At 41.2% G+C, this 19900-nt stretch overlaps 1 protein-coding gene across 7 annotated transcripts in view; it reads left to right on the forward strand.

The window, feature by feature from the left end:
- The window catches only part of B4GALT6 (beta-1,4-galactosyltransferase 6), a 67251-nt gene that overhangs the window by 38364 nt on the left and 8987 nt on the right, over window positions 1-19900 (forward strand). For 4 of the 7 annotated variants that reach the window (XR_014234185.1, XM_082354384.1, XM_082354385.1 and 1 more), the window contains 3 exons: window positions 4392-4516; window positions 12778-12894; window positions 19687-19874. Coding sequence is in view for 6 of the 7 variants with exons in the window: in XM_082354384.1 (XP_082210510.1) it covers window positions 4392-4516; window positions 12778-12894; window positions 19687-19874 (430 nt within the window). In the remaining variant the exon portion in view is untranslated. Of the gene's footprint in view, window positions 1-4391; window positions 4517-9564; window positions 9631-12777; window positions 12895-19686; window positions 19875-19900 lie in introns of those variants that run through there. The other 3 variants (XM_082354387.1, XM_082354388.1, XM_082354389.1) reach the window with 2 other exon arrangements.

Consider the following 19900-nt stretch of genomic DNA (forward strand, 5'->3'; position numbering starts at 1 on the left):
GGGACCCTGATGTCTGGAGCTGCCAGTGTGGAGAGCTTGTTGCTCATCTTGTGAGGGAGGCCGAGTTTCTTCCTTCTGTCTCTGTGGGCTCGGAGGCTTGGAGGGGTCTCTTTCTCTGTAAACAAAGCTTGGAACCAGTTCCAAAGACCTCTAAGAGCCAATCAGTGCCCTTCTCCCTCTTCTTTTGAATGAATTTTTCTAAAAAACCTTGCATTTCTATCATGGTATAGTTAGGTGTCTCTGTTCCTCATTTCACACTGGCCATCGTTGGATGTTTTGGTATGATGGCTTGTAACAGGGAAGGCCTGGGACAGAGGTCGCCTCTTCCCTAACTCCTGTGCTGCCACCTCCCATTCTAGGGGGTCCCAGTCAACTGCTGAGGGTCAGGGTCCACCTCCGCCTGCACCGGTGCAACATTAGCAGATGTATTTGGGCAAGCTCCAGGCCCCGAGAACGCAGCCTTCACGACTTGCCATGTAGATATGCCACTGTGCTCCGTAACGCCCAGGCCGTGGGGGTCTCACAGGCTTCTGGTAGTTTTCTAACCTCCTCTGGGGACGTGGGAGGAGCCAGTCCCAAGCGCGTGGGGCCCCACGTTTTTAGCAGCATGTGATGCACTTGCCTTGCAGCGCTTTGCCTCCCGGCTGCCACGATGGCCCTGTTAGTGCTGCCTCCTCAGGGGTTAGGCCGGCTTCCCAGGTTCAGCACCCGGTCCTGACCCGACGCAGTGGGCCCAGCAGCCGGCCTGCCCCTCCGGCTCTGGGGCCCTGGGGAGCTCTCCTTGGCTCCCAGTACGTCACAGCCTGCCCCCCAGCCCCGTCCCTGCGTGGGGGAAAGAGGCAGAGCCTGACCGTCCAGGTTAGCTCGCCTTGGCCCAGTGCCCGGACTTGCATATGCGATGGTAGCCCATCACCTCCCCACCTGACACCGAGTGGGGTCTCCTTTGGAGAATAATGGGAGACAGGGCTGCTTCCGACTGGGGCCTGCTGGCTCGTCTCTGCAGCGGAGTCTGACCTTTTACAGCACCAGCAGTTTAGGGTGGGGACTCTCAGCAGAGCCGGGCGGCACGACACACAACAGCAGCGCAGCGGCCCTGACTGCCAGCCAGCCGTGGACCCTCCCAGGGAGACTGAGCGGTCTGGAGGGGGAGGAGAGCCACCCGCAGCTCCAAGGCGTCGGATGGGCGTACGGACTGCGCCCACGATCCCATCCTCCTCTTCAGCTGTATTGAGCGGCTGGAGCTGGTGTGCTGAGTTAAGAACATGCGGATTATGACCTGCCGTGTGAGGGGGCACCAGCCACCCTTACTGGTTGGCAGGTAGCTCCCTGGGCATCTGAGCTCCCACTTTGGGGAAGTGGAGCCCAGCGGGTCATTCTGATGCAAGGTGCAGTTTCAGTACACACGCAAAGGAAGTAGAGTCTCAGGATTTACTCACGGATCCCAGAGGGGGCCAGGGCACAGTGAGCGGGGGGAGTGCCGTCCTCCATCCCAGGTCACCAGCCAGCAGGAGATGGAGAGCAGGACAGCAAGCACCTAGGACTTACAAGGTTGCCGGGGTGGGCAGGTCACTGACTTTCTGAGGGCTTAACTCTGTTTATTTTAAAAGGTTCCCCGGGAGAAGCAGAGCAGGTACTTAAATGGTGGGAATCCTAAACTCAAGTTCTTTATTTATTTTTTTTTAAAAATAAATTTATTTATTTATTTTTGGCTGCGTTGGGTCTTTGTTGCTGCGCGCGGACTTTCTCTAGTTGTGGCGAGCCTGGAGCTGCTCCCCACTGAGGTGCGTGAGCCTCTCACTGCGGCAGCCTCTCCCGCTGCGGAGCACGGGCTCTAGGCGCACGGGCTTCAGTAGCTGTGGCTCACGGGCTCCAGAGTGCAGGCTCAGTAGTTGTGGCGCACGGGCTTAGTTGCTCCGCGGTATGTGGGATCTTCCCGGACCAGGGCTTGAACCCGCGTCCCCCGCACTGGCAGGTGGATTCTTAACCACTGCACCACCGGGGAAGTCCCTAAACTCAGGTTCTTATCTAAATATCCAGACCCTGGGTGTGAGCAGGGTTATCACACTGTGAAATGCACAGGCAGCAACTCGGAAATAAGTGGTTGTTTTTTCAGAGAAACAAAAGTTGTTTTTCTCATCACACCACCCCGCCGCCACCTCTACCTCCACTAATTAGTGTTTATTTTTCTTTCTCTCTCTTTCTGATCACACACTTGCTGTTTCCAGTGGTTACGCTGCCTGTCCTGGAGCTTGTCCCCCATCCCTTCATACCCACCCCCGGTAGTGATGTTGCTATTACTCCTGGCATGACAGCCTCATGCCACTGGGTCGTCTTCGGCCTTCAGCCAGTAAGATATTAAGATTTCAGATCAAAGAGCAATAAGCACATAGAAAAGCTGCTAAGGGTCTCTGAGGAATGTGACTGGGGGCGCCGATGGAGAGGGAGGTGAGCTTCGGGTGCCTTGGGCATCAGGGATTGTAAGTGATGGACACCAGAGGCCCTGTTTATTGAGGAGAAAGATATAAGGCCTGCCTCTTAATTTGCTGGCACATGTGTGTTCAAGATGAAAATTAAACTGCAAATGATACTGGAGAAAACTGCTGACAATAATGTTGGTTACAGCTGTTGAAGCTATAAAGCTGGAAAAAGGCAAAGAAATTGGTTTAAAAGTGCAAAAGGAATACCAACTTCAGTTCCTTATATGAATGGCTTATTATTTAGCCTAATTACTATCATTTTAGGAATTATGCATACCATTAAATGCATCAGATTTATTTGTGTGAATTTTATCTTATTACAGTGCTAGATTCTGTTTTGTCAGCTGAGTCATGGTAGTCCGTACTCACATTGACCGATGGATCTTACATTTGATCTATCCTTTCTCTGTAAGTTCCTAGGTTACTCTTTAGGTAAATCTGACCTTTCTAAGATTAGCTACTTTGCATATCTTGTCACACTAAAGGATGGGTATTTGGTTATAAAAGGCAGCAAACATTGTCAGGAGAACAGGCAGACATTAGAAGATCGCAGATTTTTTCCTAGCTTACTCTGTGAAACCTAGGCAATTACATTTTGAAATACTTCTCTCTAGTATGCCTAAGTGCTTAGTGGAAGCCACTGATGGATGTTCCTGCCTACTTAGGATGAAGAGTGGGGATGGGAAGACGAGTGGCTGTGAAACCTTATAGAATATAGAATAGCAGGAAGAGAGGAAAGGAAAGAGGCTCCCTCGAAGAGGAACTGAGTGTTTTACAGTCATCCCTCAGTATCCAAGGGGGATTGGTTCAGGGGCCCCCAGGGTACCAAAATCTGAGGATGCTCAAGTCCCTTTCAGTCAGCCCGCCGTATGTGGGCTCTGCATCCACAGATGTCAACCAACCTTGTGGATGTGGAGGGCTGACTGTATGTGTGGAATCATGGCCACTGAGCTCAGAAGACTTGAAATGGGAAACCTCAATAGTTGTTGGTTTGTATTTCATGAGACAAGGAGGTGAAAGAACTTAGTTCTGTTAGTCCTTAGTTCTCTTTTAATTCTTAGTTGGTTTTGATTGAGGTAATGGAAATGGTTTTCCATCCAAGAGTCATTCCTGTTTCCATGGTATACGTTAGAAAAACTGTTAGTAAAAACATTTCTAGGAATATCAAATATTTGTTAATTTGGAGAGTGAGTGCTTAGTAGACCAGGAACATCTTAGAAGTTTATAGTTTTTCAGTTTTGCCTGTCAAGGGGATGCATGGTAGGTACTCAAAATAAATTTGTTGAATTGTGTTTGTGAATTCTCTCTCTGAAGAAATGTCAGTAAAGAAGATGACAGTAATAGTAGCTAAATTTACTGAATGTGTACCTTTGTGCCTGGCATTGTTTCATCTAATGGATACAACCACAGCGGGAGGCCGGTATTACCATCTCTTTTTACAGATAAGGAAACTGAGGCACAGAGAAGTTAGATAATTTCCCCAATACATAGAAGCTAAGATTCAGCTCCCGGTCAAACCTAACTGCTTAATTAACTCTTACGTACTGTGTGTTCATTGTCTCCTGTGTTGATTATGTTGAAATTAAAAAATAGTTTTTAAATACTTGAATAAATTGGAATAAGCTACATTGTAATGACATGCAAACATTTCCCAAAGAATATTATAATATTCACCATATTACTCAAAAGCAAAAAGTTTAAGTGCTTTGATTTTCTTTGGCTGATTTACCAAAGATAGTAGGATGACCATATAATTTATCATCCAAACTAAAACTGAAAGGTGATATTAACAATTATATGGTGATAACAGGAATAAATGGTACTGTCCCAGCAACTACATTATGCCATCACCCTACTGATTGTTGTTTGTCTGACTTCGTATTAAAACAATTCTTCACATTTTTGACCTTCTAGGGGGATTCCTCAATGTCAATGTAAGTGAAGTCAGTTTTGATGAAATTCATCACCTCTTCTCCAAGGATTTAGATATTGAGCCAGGAGGTCACTGGAGGCCTAAAGACTGTAAACCCAGGTGGAAGGTGAGGTCCATTTTTTCATAAGTAGTGTGACTGTTACTATGCATTTGAGGAAAAGTGTGTTTGATTCAGAATATAGAGTCAAATCCCTTTGTCTTGATAAATTTAAGACATCAAAATGTTTGTGTTTAATGTGTAAGTATTCCCAGTCCAAATGTGAGTTAATCGTGTTACCTGTGAAGATGAACGGCACCTGTGCATATACAGATACCTGCTCCTGTGTTCAGTCTCTTGGAGATCCTGGTGATAGGTACCTCGCTTGAGATTGGCTTGGAAAACAGATGATTTTTCCTGTTCTGTTTGGAAGAGAGGCTGTGATTTCTTTGCTTCCCGCTGCTGTCCCTAGTGGTTACTGACACCTGCAGTCGTAGCCCCACCAAGGCCTGGAAACAGTGGTTTCCAGTTGGGCCCAGCACTGGGGTTCCTGAGTCCCAGCGTTCTAAAGACGCTGCTCGGCGGCCACTGCAGGACACAAAAAGAAGAACTTCGGGCTCTTCTTTGCCTCTGTTTCAGAAGGCAGGGCACAGGCTTTTAATCTTTCTGATATATCAGAATCCTACTTTTAATGTTTTGTTTGAAAAACTATAAGGAAGTGGGCCTGCCCCTGCTGCTTAAAAAAAATTGAAAACCATGGTTTAAATCAGAGTTGTTCTCAGTACTGTGAAATTGGTTAATAAGCGCGTGTTCATGTAATGTTACATTTGAATAGGAAACAGCATTTATGTAATTCAAGTGAAAACTACATATGATTAAATCAGATATTACATCCTGAAGGATTGGGCTGTACCCTTAATCTGGAAGCAGTTTTCAGTTCCTCTTTTAAATATCAGTTTTTTGCTAAAATATTTGTCTTTTGGTACCAAAAAAAGTCACTCCTGGGAAGGAGAATTGTATGCTGTTAAGCTTATGATAAAAGCCCTCTGACTTAAATGGCCTTGAACTCTTTGTGTTTGGGGATGTTGGGGATGTGTATTATTTACGTCTGCATCCCTAACGTAGAGCTTAGCCTCTCTTGTATAAAAGGGAAGCGCTAAACCCAGTTTTGTTGAGTTGAGTTTATGAGACAGATACATGTCTTGTTACAAATTATTAAATAAATGTTTGGGTTTTTTTCCCTCAAACAAGTTGTAAAGCTGCTGAAATGGATTCCAGTACAGATTTTGGCAACACATTCTATATTGCAGTTGTTTTATACTATTTCCCAGATCAAATTCGGATAATAAATGAATCTTTTCCTATTTCATGATTGAGTTTCCTCACATTTGTATATAAAATATGGCCCAATTTACATAATGTTACTTTAAAAAATGTCCTGGGCAAAATAAATTCTTTTTCTTACTTGGGTGATGAGTATATATGTTGAACGCTAACGGAAGAAAAAGCATACTCAATTAATCACAAAGGCTGTGGGGTAGAATGGAGGTTGGTTCTCAGATGTATATTAATACACGTGGTGTATACCTCTCACGTGTGCACTGTGTAGTATAGCAGTAGGATAAGTTGGGATCAGGAAAATTAAGTCTTCTTGTCCTTTCTCCAGTGGTCTATATCAGATGTTGGATTTTAAATTTTAGCGTTTGTTTTCGTCTCATTTTTTAGGGGAGAGGTATATCACACATAAGTAGTTTCTACTTACAGATTTTAGTAGACTGTAAACTCCAGTGAATCAGTAGGTAACAGTATTGAAAGGGAAGTTTCAGGAGCCAGCTAATTCAGGGATCTAAAAATTGGCTTATTTTATTTAGGAACTATATATGGTACTGTTGCTCTTATTTCAGTTATGCCCAAACCCTTCTCAGAATATAGTCTCTAGTTCTGAGCTACACAGCTCAAGGTATGAGAGGGAATTTGGAGATCATTCAGAGGTGACCTATACCTGCTATACTTAATCAAATAATCTTCCCCCCCACCTCACCCCTGCCACCTGTTTACATTCTAATAATGCTGCATTCTCATCTTGGAACTGAGCTGAGAAGGAAACAAGAAGTAACGAGATTTATGTGAAACATCTGCTATCAACTTGATTCTTAATATTTGAGGATCTTTTTCTTTTTAAAAAAATACCAACTAAATTCATCGGAGACCAATTAAGTGGAATTAATCTTCTAAAATAAGTGATTTCACCAATTCCTAGGTATTTTGAACATCGCGGGTCGCAGTGGAAGATTGAGCACAGGTCGGATGCCTTGTAGAGGCAAGATTATTTCTAAAAGGGAGGTTGGGATAGGAGGAAAGGGATGCTTTTCAGGTCATTAAAGTGAAGTGTTTACCTGTGATGTTGCCTGTGTTCCATTCAGAGTTCAGATGCAGGCCTGAACCACTTTGGTCTAAAACCTAAGGCTTTGAAGAGTCAGGCAACTACTTGTTGGGGTTATCTGCTCGGAGCCCTGGAGTCCTGTTTCTAGTCCAAGGTTCCTCAAAGATGGGTCTTAGTCACCTGTTTCAGAGGTACCTGGGGTGTTTGGTAAAAAAGAAGATTCTTGAACTCAGTCCTCAGACATTCTGATGCTGTTGGTGGAAAGAGACGCGAGCCTGCAATTTTTTTTTTTTTAAACATCTTTATTGAAGTATAATTGCTTTACAATGGTGTGTTAGTTTCTGCTTTATAACAAAGTGAATCAGTTATACATATGTTCCCATATCTCTTCCCTCTTGCATCTCCCTCCTTCCCACCCTCCCTATCCCACCCCTCTAGGTGGTCACAAATCACCGAGCTGATCTCCCTGTGCTATGCGGCTGCTTCCCACTAGCTATCTATTTTACATTTGGTAGTGTATATATGTCCATGACACTCTCTCACCCTGTCACATCTCACCCCTCCCCCTCCCCATATCCTCAAGTCCATTCTCTAGTAGGTCTGTGTCTTTATTCCCGTTTTGCCACTAGGTTCTTCATGACCTTTTTTTTTTTTTCCTTAGATTCCGTATATATGTGCTAGCATACTGTATTTGTTTTTCTCTTTCTGACTTACTTCACTCTGTATGACAGACTCTAACTCCATCCACCTCATTACAAATACCTCCATTTCGTTTCTTTTTGTGGCTGAGTAATATTCCATTGTATATATGTGCCACATCTTCTTTATCCATTCATCCAATGATGGACACTTAGGTTGCTTCCATGTCCTGGCTATTGTAAATAGAGCTGCAATGAACATTTTGGTACATGACTCTTTTTGAATTATGGTTTTCTCAGGGTATATGCCCAGTAGTGGGATTGCTGGGTCGTATGGTAGTTCTATTTGTAGTTTTTTAAGGAACCTCCATACTGTTCTCCATAGTGGCTGTTTCAGTTTACATTCCCACCAACAGTGCAAGAGTGTTCCCTTTTCTCCACACCCTCTCCAGCATTTATTGTTTCTAGATTTTTTGATAATGGCCATTCTGACCGGTGTGAGATGATACCTCATTGTAGTTTTGATTTGCATTTCTCTGATGATTAATGATGTTGAGCATTCTTTCATGTGTCTGTTGGCAATCTGTATGTCTTCTTTGGAGAAATGTCTATTTAGGTCTTCTGCCCATTTTTGGATTGGGTTGTTTGTTTTTTTGTTATTGAGCTGCATAAGCTGCTTGTAAATCTTGGAGATTAATCCTTTGTCAGTTGCTTCATTTGCAAATATTTTCTCCCATTCTGAGGGTTGTCTTTTGGTCTTGTTTATGGTTTCCTTTGCTGTGCAAAAGCTTTTAAGTTTCATTAGGTCCCATTTGTTTATTTGTGTTTTTATTTCCATTTCTCTAGGGGCTGGGTCAAAAAGGATCTTGCTGTGATTTATGTCATAGAGTGTTCTGCCTATGTTTTCCTCTAAGAGTTTGATAGTGTCTGGCCTTACACTTAGGTCTTTAATCCATTTTGAGTTTATTTTTGTGCATGGTGTCAGGGAGTGTTCTAATTTCATACTTTTACATGTACCTGTCCAATTTTCCCATCACCACTTATCGAACCTGCAGTTTTTATCGCGTGCCTCCTGTTTGAGAAGCTCCTGTACGCACTGGAAGTGAGGGGGAGGGGAGGAGGGACCTGAAACACTGCAGGAGAATGAAGGCTTGGCAGCTTCTACTCTGTTCTGTCTTAGTCAGTGGCAGACAGCTCGTGCATCCTTAAAGGTAGGCAAGTCTGAAGCCATGTCATTTAGGGACATCGTAGCGGTGGTGTGCTTCAAGTTTGAAACTAGGACAAAATCTTGGTGGGGAAAATTTATGTAGTCAACATTTTTCTTGCTTATCTCTTCATGGTGAGTATAGGAGAAAATGAGCAAGAATGAAAAATAGGTGCATAAATTCAGTAAGATTAGTGGTTTTGAAGTGGGAGCAAAGTGCGTGTGGATAATTTTGCTTGAACAAGAGGTGGCGAGGAGAGATTCATGAAGATGACTCTTGTTTTTCCGAAGGTAATGACCAGATGTTTAGTTCTATCTCCAGTGGAGATGCTTCGACAGGAGAGTGGCTCCAACAGCAAATTAGGGCACATGTAAGAAAGAATGTCCTGAAACAAAGGCTATTAAACCTTGAGATAAATTACCACAGAATACTGAGATCTTCTCTTCCTAGGCAATAAATTGTAAACTGTTGACAGTGACATTCCACAGCCAAAGGAAGGGACGTGCCAAATGAATTTTTAGATGCTATTTAGCTTTGTTTTAATAAAAACTTTACTTTAGGCATATTCAAAACCTTTGATAACTGTCTCATTAATATGTGGACATGCATTTGTTATAAAAACGACAGTTTAGCTTCTTTGAACTTGCCATGACACTGGTCATTTCTTTCTCTTATAATACTCTCAGTTTCCATACAATATTAAGGAAAAATCAACTCAATATTTTAAATGTTTTATTGAAGAAATTACTGCATTAGGGGCCATGACTACCTTCGTTTATTCTTATATGTTCAACTGATTACTCAGCCTCATTGTATTCAATTAATATGGGCTGTCTTTAATATGGACTCTGCAGCTTTTTAATAGCTTCTTTCCTTATATATCTATAATTCGTCTTAACTGCTTTTATAACCCATTTACATCATAGGCAGCCAACTTGTGGCCAAATTCAAAACCAAGAAGGGCAAGCTCGATCCTAATTTTGCTAGAAGTTATCACACTGATACACTTCAGATAAGGTCAGTGGTAGGGATTTGTACTTGCCATGTAACTCCTTTCACTTTCATAGCAGTTTCCTATCCCAAGAGTAAACTTAGGGGTTCCTGAGCTGCTTTGGGAGTTGTATAGATGTGGGAATTCTGTGGAGATGCCAACAGTGGATACTGAGGCCTGTCAGCAAGTCTCCTCAGTCAGAAGGGAGTGCTCAGCACCAACCGTGGCCGTTGTGTGGGGTACAGGAGGGACTCTTAGATGTGGGTTCCGTGTTGTTCTGTAGCCTCGTGGTCCTCAGGCTCATAAGCCAAGAGGCACCTTATGGAGCAAACCAAAGAAGAATGGGGCCCAGAGTGCGGCTGGCAGAGGCACCAGAGCCTCTTTGGTTCCCACCACTTACCAAATGTGAATCAATGTAGACATGAAAATATCAGCCTCATAACAACCATTGTCTCTTTCTCTTTTCCACTATCTCATCATCATTAAGGGAAAATTAGTGGTGGAGCTTTTAGTTTAGATGTCTTCAATTTTATGAAACTATGTATTGTTCTCTTTTAAAATAAAACTATTTTAATAATTTAAAATTTTCTCTCATGTACGATCCTGGTAATGTAAAATACACAGGTAAATGTTACTATTTTCTATTGACTACATCTAATGTCATGTCCTGATTTTACAAGTAGGATCAGATCCTAAACCTATGCATTGTCAATTATTTGCATTTATTCATTCATTAGTAAAATTTATTTGGTATAGTTGAAATTTTAATAAGTCCTATGTTTAATGTTGTTACATAATTTTCTGTTTAACCAGTTTATTAGGCTGTATTTAAAAATCCAAAATATAGAATGACACATAGACATTGTTATTAGACATATTTTGATTCTTATGTTCTTTGAAAATCTAATGATTTTGGAATTTATTATTTTTTTGGCATTTTTTAATTGAACTATATTTGATTTACAACATTATGTTAGTTTCAGGTATACAGCAAAGTGATTCATTCAGGTGTACAGCAAAGTGAATAGATATATATATTCCTTTTCAGATTCTTTTCCATTATAGGTTATTAAAAGATACTGAATATAGTTCCCTGCGCTATACAGTAAATCCTTGTTGCTTGTCTATTTTATATATAGTAGTGTGAATCTGTTAATCCCATACTCCTAATTTATCCCTCTCCTCCCCTTTCCCCTTTGGTAACCATAAGTTTCTTTTCTACATCTGTGAGCCTGTTTCTATTTTGTATATAGATTCATTTGTATCATTTTTTAGATTCCACATGTAAGTAATATCATATAATATCTGTTTTTGTCTGTCTGATTTACTTCACTTAGTATGATAATCTCTAGGTCCATCCATGTTGCTGCAAATGGCAAATATTTCATTCTTTTCTATGGCTAATATTCAATTGTATATATATGCCACATCTTCTTTATCCATTCATCTGTTGATGGACACTTAGGTTGCTTCCATGTCTTGGTTATTGTAAATAGTGCTTCTATGAACATTGGGGTGCATGTATCTTTTTGAATTAGAGTTTTCATCTTTTCCAGATATATATGCCCAGGAATGGGATTGCAGGATCATGTGGTAGCTCTATTTTTAGTGTTTTAAGGAACCTCCATACTGTTTTCCATAGTGGCTGCACCAATTTCCATTCCCACCAACAATGTAGGAGGGGTCCCTTTTCTCCACACCCTCTCAAGCATTTGTTATTTGTAAACTTTTTGATCATGGCTATTCTGACTGGTGTGAGGTGATACCTCATTGTAGATTTGATTTGCATTTCTCTAATAATTAGCGATGTTGAGCATGTTTTTATGTGCCTGTTGGCCATCTGTATGTCTTCTTTAGAGAAATGCCTATTTAGGTCTTCTGATTTTGGAATTTATAATCTGTAGAAAACTTATTTGTTTTAATTTCAGTTTTTAGAAAATTCACAATTATAATAAGGCTAGCTTAGCTCAGAAATTGCTAAGAAAAGCAATGGTTAGAAAACATTTTAGCTTTTTCAAGGGCAAAATCTGAATTGTAGGGTCACTTGACTTGTATGATGAAGTTTGGATCCAGGAAAGAGGACTTGAGTAAGTGATGATTGATCATTATTCATTTATTCCCATATCATAGGACACACTTTGTAAACAGTTATTTTTAGTCTTGATCTTGAGAGTCTCGATCATTTTTTTTCTTATTAGAAGAAGGATTGATCTACTGAGAAACCATTTTAATTCCCATAAACGTGGTTTGTTTTTTTTTTTTTTGATTACATAAGAAACACATTTCTTTGGTTTATTTAAGGGATGAATTTCTCTGATGCTTGTGCTTGTTTACCTTATCTTTTTTGTTGAGCTTAACATTTTAACATAATTGTATTATCAATTTTAAACTGAATATTATCCTACCACTGAAATAAACATGCAGTGTATCAAAAATTTAATTGTGCATTTTGATTAGATGAAAAATATTATATTAATATAATTATCAAACTTCATTTATATTCCATGATATATCTGTTATATTTTTCAAAAATATCTCTAGACCAGGTGAGCCATGTTAGATACTGGATATTCAGGTGGAATCTCTTTTAAATTCAATTTAAAACCCATAAACTTATTATTTATGATCTACTTTAAAACCTAGAAATCAGTCTCGACGCATCCCTCTCCCTCACTCCTTATATCCATTCCAGGAACAAATCCTGTTCATTTACCTCTTCAATGTTTCAAAAATTCATGTACTTCTCTTCTTGTCCTCCACCCCGCCTCTCTTCAAGCTACCATTACCTCTTGTCTTGACTTTGCATTAATTTCTAACCAGCTCCCTGAGCCCACTTTTGGTTTTCTCCAACCTGCTTTACCCTGCTCTTCATAGTAGTGTTTGCCATCACCAAAGCTGATTTTATCACTCTTTTAAAATCTTTCCACGACTTTCATGGTTTTCATAGAATAAGGACCACAATCCCTAGAATGACCTTCAGAGCCCATTTATACCTCTCCAGGTTCACAAGAGCATAAATGGCACAAAGGCAAGGGCCTTGTCTGTTTTCACTCACTGTTGGATCTCTGGTGAGAAAATTCATGAGTAAGAGAATCTCAAGGGTCAGTTTTTATCTTTTACCTCTAGGGCTTGCTGCTGTATTTATTTACATATGTGACTCTTTTGTTTTAAAGGTGGCAGTTCTCATTCCTTTCCGTAATCGCCATGAACATCTTCCAATTTTTTTCTTGCATCTGATTCCAATGCTCCAAAAACAGCGGCTGGAATTTGCCTTTTATGTCATTGAACAGGTGAGAATATTTTTCAAAATGGTAACTAGGTATACTAGAACGTAGTAAACTCTTAGATACTGTGTGATTAAAAGTGTGTAGTTTAAGGTTAATCCTTGGTTTTATATTTGGGTAAAATTCCGTTTTGGACTGAGCCTGTTAATTGTGTGTACCACATTTTGTTAATCCTTTTATCAGTTGATGTGTTCCTATCATTTTAAATCATCTAATGTCTTACCTATTAAAGTGAAATATATATATAATTATTCATATTATCAGCTAATTTTTTCTCTGTAAATACTTTAATATCAGTATTCCGTATGTACAGTTTCTTTCAGACTTATTTAAACCCTTTGGAGATATTTTCTGTACTTCTATGTTTTTCTACTTCTGTCATCACCTGCTTTTGTACTTAAGGTGTCATCTTGGATTTCTTCCTTGGTCTCTCCCCAACCCCATTTCCCAAACACTAGGGTCCTTGCTGAATTTTGTCACTGATTGCTATATAGTATTTCTAAAGTGCATTTTGTTCATGTTTAGAATACACTGAAATTTGGATACTTTTGGTTTTGACATTGGTGACCTCATTTTATCCTGATCGGTCCTTCTTTTTACTAAATCTGACTAAAAATGTATTTCTTTATTTATCAGTAGACAGAAAGTGACCTAGCTTATATTAGATGCCTCTGGGATTTATTTTTTTTTTTTGAAATATTAGAAAATATTCAAATTCTCTTCCTAAGATTGTTACAGTTAGTGTGTTTTCCCAAGTCCTTTGTGGCTGATTTTACCTTTTTTTTTTTTTTTTAATTTTATTTTCTCACTCTTAGCTTTTTTGCCTCTATTTTTCCCCCTGGAAGTACTGGGTATTTAATGTAACTTATAGTTCTCTGTGTGTAAATCACCCTTTTAAGGTCTGTTTCCTGTTCATATAATGATGTATATAAGGCATATGTGCTTTTTAATGCAATCACCTATATTATGAAAATTAACTTTTTTTAACCTGATAGTAAATAAAAAATTTTAGCTACTGTCATGATAGCCATAGTTATAAACTTCTAGATCCGTTTTACCAACTGCTAGTTTCCTTTTTTGAAACTTCAGTCTTCATAATGTGTTGGGGGATGAGATATCTGCCTCTGTGTTTTTGAAGGCATTTTCTCCTGAGAGTCCGACACCATTGAATTGTTTTGTGTATGTGAAGAAGAAGTCTGCAGAGCAGCTAAGGTCCATATTTTATAAACGTCTTAAGTCTGAATCTTAGCCTTGATCAGTATTAATTCAGGCCTGTATGTTTGATAGTGTGTTGTGGTTTTGAGCTAGTAACATCTTTACCACATATGAAATAGAAGAGTCATTTTCCTGCTGGACTGGTACCAGAAGGGCTAAGCCTTTGACGAGCAGCTCAGAACTCCCAGTTAAATATGGAAGGGGGTACAACATGTTTCCCTCTTTTCCTTTCCAGACTCCTAAAATGAATGAAAGAAAAAAACTTGTAATGAGTTATTAAACTATAAAGACAAAGAGATGGAAGTAGTTGAGCGATTTCAGCCCATCTCTGGGAGTCAAGAGGCAGGTGGAGGGCTTCCCTGGTGGCGCAGTGGTTGAGAATCTGCCTGCCAATGCAGGGGACACGGGTTCGAGCCCTGGTCTGGGAAGATACCACATGCCGCGGGGCAACTAAGCCTGTGCGCCACAGCTACTGAGCCTGTGCGTCTGGAGCCTGTGCTCCGCAACAAGAGAGGCCGCGATAGTGAGAGGCCCGCGCACCGCGATGAAGAGTGGCCCCCGCTCGCCGCAACTAGTGAAAGCCCTCGCACAGAAACGAAGACCCAATGCAGCCAAAAATAAATAAATAAATAAATTAAAAAGAGGCAGGTGGAGCCCTGGCACGCCCTCCCTTAGCCCAGCACAGGGGGCTCAGACCTACGTGCTGTCGAGGGGGATGGTGACAAGGACTGAGTCAGTCTGCTGGACGAAGGCCCCCCTGCACATCTCAGCCCTTGAAAGACGAACTGAAGCACTGGGCTAAACTAAGGGATTGTTTAAAAGTTTGATTGCAGAACAGTCAGATCCCTAGTTTCTTTTTTTTTTTCTTTTTTTTTTTAATGCTATTCTTGTCTGCTTACATTCTTTTTATGTATGTATGTATGTATGTATGGCTTTGTTGGGTCTTCGTTTCTGTGCGAGGGCTTTCTCTAGTTGTGGCAAGCGGGGGCCACTCTTCATCGCGGTGCGGGGGCCACTCTTCATCGCGGTGCGCGGGCCTCTCACTATCGCGGCCTCTCTTGTTGCGGAGCACAGGCTCCAGACGCGCAGGCTCAGTAGCTGTGGCTCACGGGCCCAGTTGCTCCGCGGCATGTGGGATCCTCCCAGACCAGGGCCCGAACCCGCGTCCCCTGCATTGGCAGGCAGATTCTCAACCACTGCGCCACCAGGGAAGCCCCAGATCCCTAGTTTCTTAACTTGGCTCGTGCTGTCAGGTGATTACTCTGTTGTATCTTGTAGAAAACGAAAAGTTTCTCCTCGGAGAAACCAGCGCGGGTCCTGCCGGTGCTGATGCAGCCGAACTCTGGCACCTCAGAGCAGAGGCTTGAGTCGGGTTGCCTGCCGACCCCAAGCGCCCTCTGTCCTTCTCCTTGTCTGGCTGTTTGAAGCCAGTCGTTCGGTGTGAATCCCCCCAACCCCTTCACCTGAGGCAGGGCGTGAGCGGCCTCTTCACTAGAGAAGTAGCTTAGCCCCAGGGAGACGATGCCTGGTCTAATGTTGGGAAGTCTCCAGAGCAGGAGGCCAGTTCCTCACTTTATCACCTCCATGAAGCCCGCTTTCATTCATTCAACAAAGGGGAGACAGCAGGGGACAAGCCAGCTGAGGCCTCTCGTTCTCGTGAGGGAAGGAGGGCAGTAAATAATCGTGTGGCATGTCAGGTGGTGCCTGGAGCTAAGAGTTGGGGCAGAGAGAGCAGTAGGGGCAGGGAGATGTGCTCCTTCCTTCAGAGTGTTTACGGAAGGCTCTCAGAGGAGGTGAGGCGGGAGCGGCCCTGAACAAAGGAGCAGCCCGTGCTGACGTTCGGGGATGCGTGTTCCAGGCAGGGCAGGAGAGCGCATGGTGTGTCTGCAAAGTGGTCAGTGTTGCTGGAGCGACGAGCGAAGAAAGACGTGAGGGAGGAAATCATAGGCGGAAGAGACGCAGGTAATGAAGAACCTGGGGGAGGACTCGGGTTGTCCCGTGTAAGGTGAGAAGGTGCTGGAGGCTTTTGAGTGGAGGAATGGCGTGATCTAATGGACTTTGGAGAAGATGACTGTGCGGAGAGTAGACTGAGTGGGAGCTTCTGCCACTGGGTAGAAGAAGGTGCTGACTCGGGCTGCGGTGGTGTTGGAGGGAGGAGGTGAGCAGTGGCTGGGTTTGGGCCACATTGGGTTTAGAAGTCAAATTATTTGCTCTTGAAGTGGACGTACGTTGTGAGCAACGGAGAACGGTCAACCAGGACGCAGGGTTTTTGTCTTGAAGGAGGGTGTCGCCATTTTCTGAGCTATGGCACACAGAGCGCCGGCGAGGAGGATGGGGGCTTCTGTTTCTGTTTCAGTTTGGCTTAGGGATTTGCTCGTGCCCATGCGTGTGCGTGTGTGGTGTGTGGAGCCATGAGTGCTGTGCCACAACCTCACATACGTACATGGAGGTTCCCCTCAGCTTTTTAGTGCCTTACTCTCAACCGTGAATGGGTGGCAGAGGGTTCCCACAAAAGGAGACAGAACCAATCCAACAAAAGGGATTATAGAAAATATAGACAGTGGAGGGAACACAGAACATTTTTTTAAAAAAGAAAAGAAATTAACAGTAATAAAAACTCATAATCACTATCCACAGAGAGTGAAGGAAAGATAATGCATCTGTGAAATGAAAACATCATAAAGAACAATCAGAATAAGAAAGTTATCCTAAAAGAAAATGTGATAAGTAAAACAAAACTTTCAATAGAATGGCTGGAAGATAAACTTAAGAAGATAACTCTTAAACTAGAACCAAAGCAGGAGAAATTAAGATGTATCAATGCCTCACAGGGGTAACCACCTCCAAGATGGTCCCCAAGGATCCTTGCCTCCTTGTATGGTCTCCTGCCACAATGAATAAGGGCTGACTTGTGTGGACAACCACACTGCATAGTGACAGTGTGTGATGTTTGAAGCTAGGTCATCAAAGACACTGCTGCTTCTGCTTTGGTCTGTTGGATCACTTGCTCTTGGGGAAACCAGCTGCCATGTCATGAGGACGCTCAAGCAGCCCTGTGGAGAAGAAGTGACTTGCCAGCGTCATCTTGCTGGCTGTGTGACTGAGTCCTCTTGGAAGTGGATCTGCCAGCTGATGCCCAGACATCATGGAGCAGTGATCAGGGATCTTTGCCGTGCTGTCAGAATTTCCTATCACAGGTCCTTTGAGCATAATAAATGACTATGGTTTTATTAGCCACGAGTTTTGCTGTGATTTGTTACACATCAGTAGATAACAAATACACTTACTAATCAGAGTTCTGAAAAAATATAGCAGGAAAAAAACGGGGTTGGGGTGGAGTAAAATGACCAAAGAAATAATATAAGAATATTTCCCAGAAGCAAAGACATGAGTCTTCAGATTAAAAGGGTCCACATGTACACATGAATAAAATACAGAGCTTTAAAGCATATTATTTTGAAACTTTAGAATGCAAATTAAAAAGGGAAGGGATCAAAAAGGTTCTGTAGGAAAAATTACCAGTGATTATGTATCAGAATCATATGAACCTTCTCAGCAGTGCTGATACCTAGAAGATTGTGGAGCCACATGCCTTTAAAATTCTAGGGGAAAGGAATTCTTACGTAGAATTTTTTACCCAGTCAGAATGTCAGTCAAGTGTGAGGGTAGATTGATGGCATTTTCAGTCATTCATTGGCTAAAATATATATATATATATGTATAATATCTATGTGTGTGTGTGTGTATATATATAGATATATATATATATATATATTTTTTTTTTTTTTTTTTCTCCCATGGATCCTGAGATAGGAAACTTCTGAAGGATGTTCCTCAGCAAATTGAGAGAGCCAAGTAAAGGACACAGATGATGTAGGGAATGAAAGAGGAGGCCCAGGATGATAGTTGCACATGGTCAGACCAGTCAAGACTGGAGCAAGACGTGAGGGCAGTGGCAGTGGCAGCTGGAGTTGGGCTTGGGGGCCGGCTGGAGGAGGAATCGATAAATGGTTTGATGTGTTTCAATGATTGCATCAGTTATTAAAAAATACAGGGCATGCCTGCTGGGGCTTTTGTACAAAGTAATAATAGTTATATAGAAAAGAGAAGACAGTTATGAATCTCAGTTTGAGAAAGAAAACAGAATCATAATTTACTCAACAATCATATGTATACAGTCACAATAATGCAAATACCGTGGACTTAACAAAAAATTATGACATAACTCTGTTGGGAGAATGGATGGAGGGGCAGTGAATGGGGGGGTATAAATCCTCAGTGACCATGGTAAGAAATCAATAGTGTCTAAAAAGTTAATGAAGCAAGGGGATATCAAAACTCTCATTACCTTGAAATGAGGAGATACGTACCAGAATAAACTACTAGAGGTGTGTAAATGTACTGCTTTTGGAAGATGAAGGTGAGTTAGACATAAAACTTCGTATTTTTATTATAAGCCGTTAAGTATTATGTCCACATTTAATGAAAACATTTTTTTAAATCTTAAAGGAAAGTCATTTGTTCAAGCTGATGATGTACCAGTAATAATATTATAATTTAGCTGCCTTTCCTTTTTATTCTCCCCATTTCATTGGTGAGGAAAAGCTGTAAAAAGTAAAGTGATTTCTATTACCTCAAGTTAGTGCAGGACCCAGGACTAAAAATTAGTGATTTTTCACTTTTGAGGGAGCACTCTGGTGATGGCTGCACTGTGCATCTCATCCACTTCTTTCATAATCCTTTGTTGTTTTATGTTTTGGAGATGATTTTGAGAAATATTGCCAAGGCATAGGTAAATTGCTCTTTAATTTTCTTTAGCTGTAGCATGAAACCTTTTATTGCCCATGCACCTTAATATAATTTTCCTTATAAGTAAAGGGAAGTGGTCATTATATAGGAAGTTGGGTTCTGTGTAATAAGTTCCCACTTTTTTTGTCCCTTCAAATGCTCTTGGTCTTTATCATAAACAAAAATAATAAAAATAGAAACTGTTGTCTGGACACTTTGTTTTCCCTAGTAATAAAGGAAAATGGTTATAATAAAGGAAATTGGGTTTTGTGTAATAAGTTCCAATTGTTTTTGTCTCCGAAAATGCCTTTGTCTCTATTATAAGCATTAGTAATACAAAGTTAGCCCTCCCTGGCCTTGTTATATAAGAGAAGGGTTACTGCTTCTTGAGTCACTTTGTTTCCTGCTTCTTTTAGTCTGGGCACCATATGGAAAGCTTTGCTAAAAAATACAACCTATATTATTTTCAATGGCTTTATTCTTTTTCCTGGTCATAAATAATCTATATCCTGATACATTTGAAGTAAAACAGAAACATGAATTATATCATTATATAAATTTGATGATCTACCAGTGGCCCTGATAATAACAGTGTTTTCTTGTGTGTTACCAAAGTATAAAATTATGTAATAATTTAAATAGTATATTTGAAAATCCTGAAACATGTTTATTATTTTATCAATTTGGTTTGTATGTATTTATTATTAGTATTTGACCATGATTCAACAAGTTATAAAGGTATAGAAAAAAGTCATGGCAAAGCCTGAGTACCTTTCTGTTTTTCTCTTTGAGAAGACTGGCACACAGCCTTTTAACCGTGCAATGCTCTTCAATGTGGGCTTCAAAGAGGCCATGAAAGACAGTGTCTGGGACTGTGTAATCTTCCACGATGTGGATCATCTACCTGAAAATGACCGAAACTATTACGGATGTGGAGAAATGCCACGTCACTTTGCAGCCAAGCTGGATAAATACATGTATATGTAAGTAATGTACACTCTTCTTTTGC

The sequence above is a fragment of the Balaenoptera borealis genome (assembly GCF_965194805.1).
Source record: "Balaenoptera borealis genome assembly, chromosome: 14".
Classification (NCBI taxonomy): domain Eukaryota; kingdom Metazoa; phylum Chordata; class Mammalia; order Artiodactyla; family Balaenopteridae; genus Balaenoptera; species Balaenoptera borealis.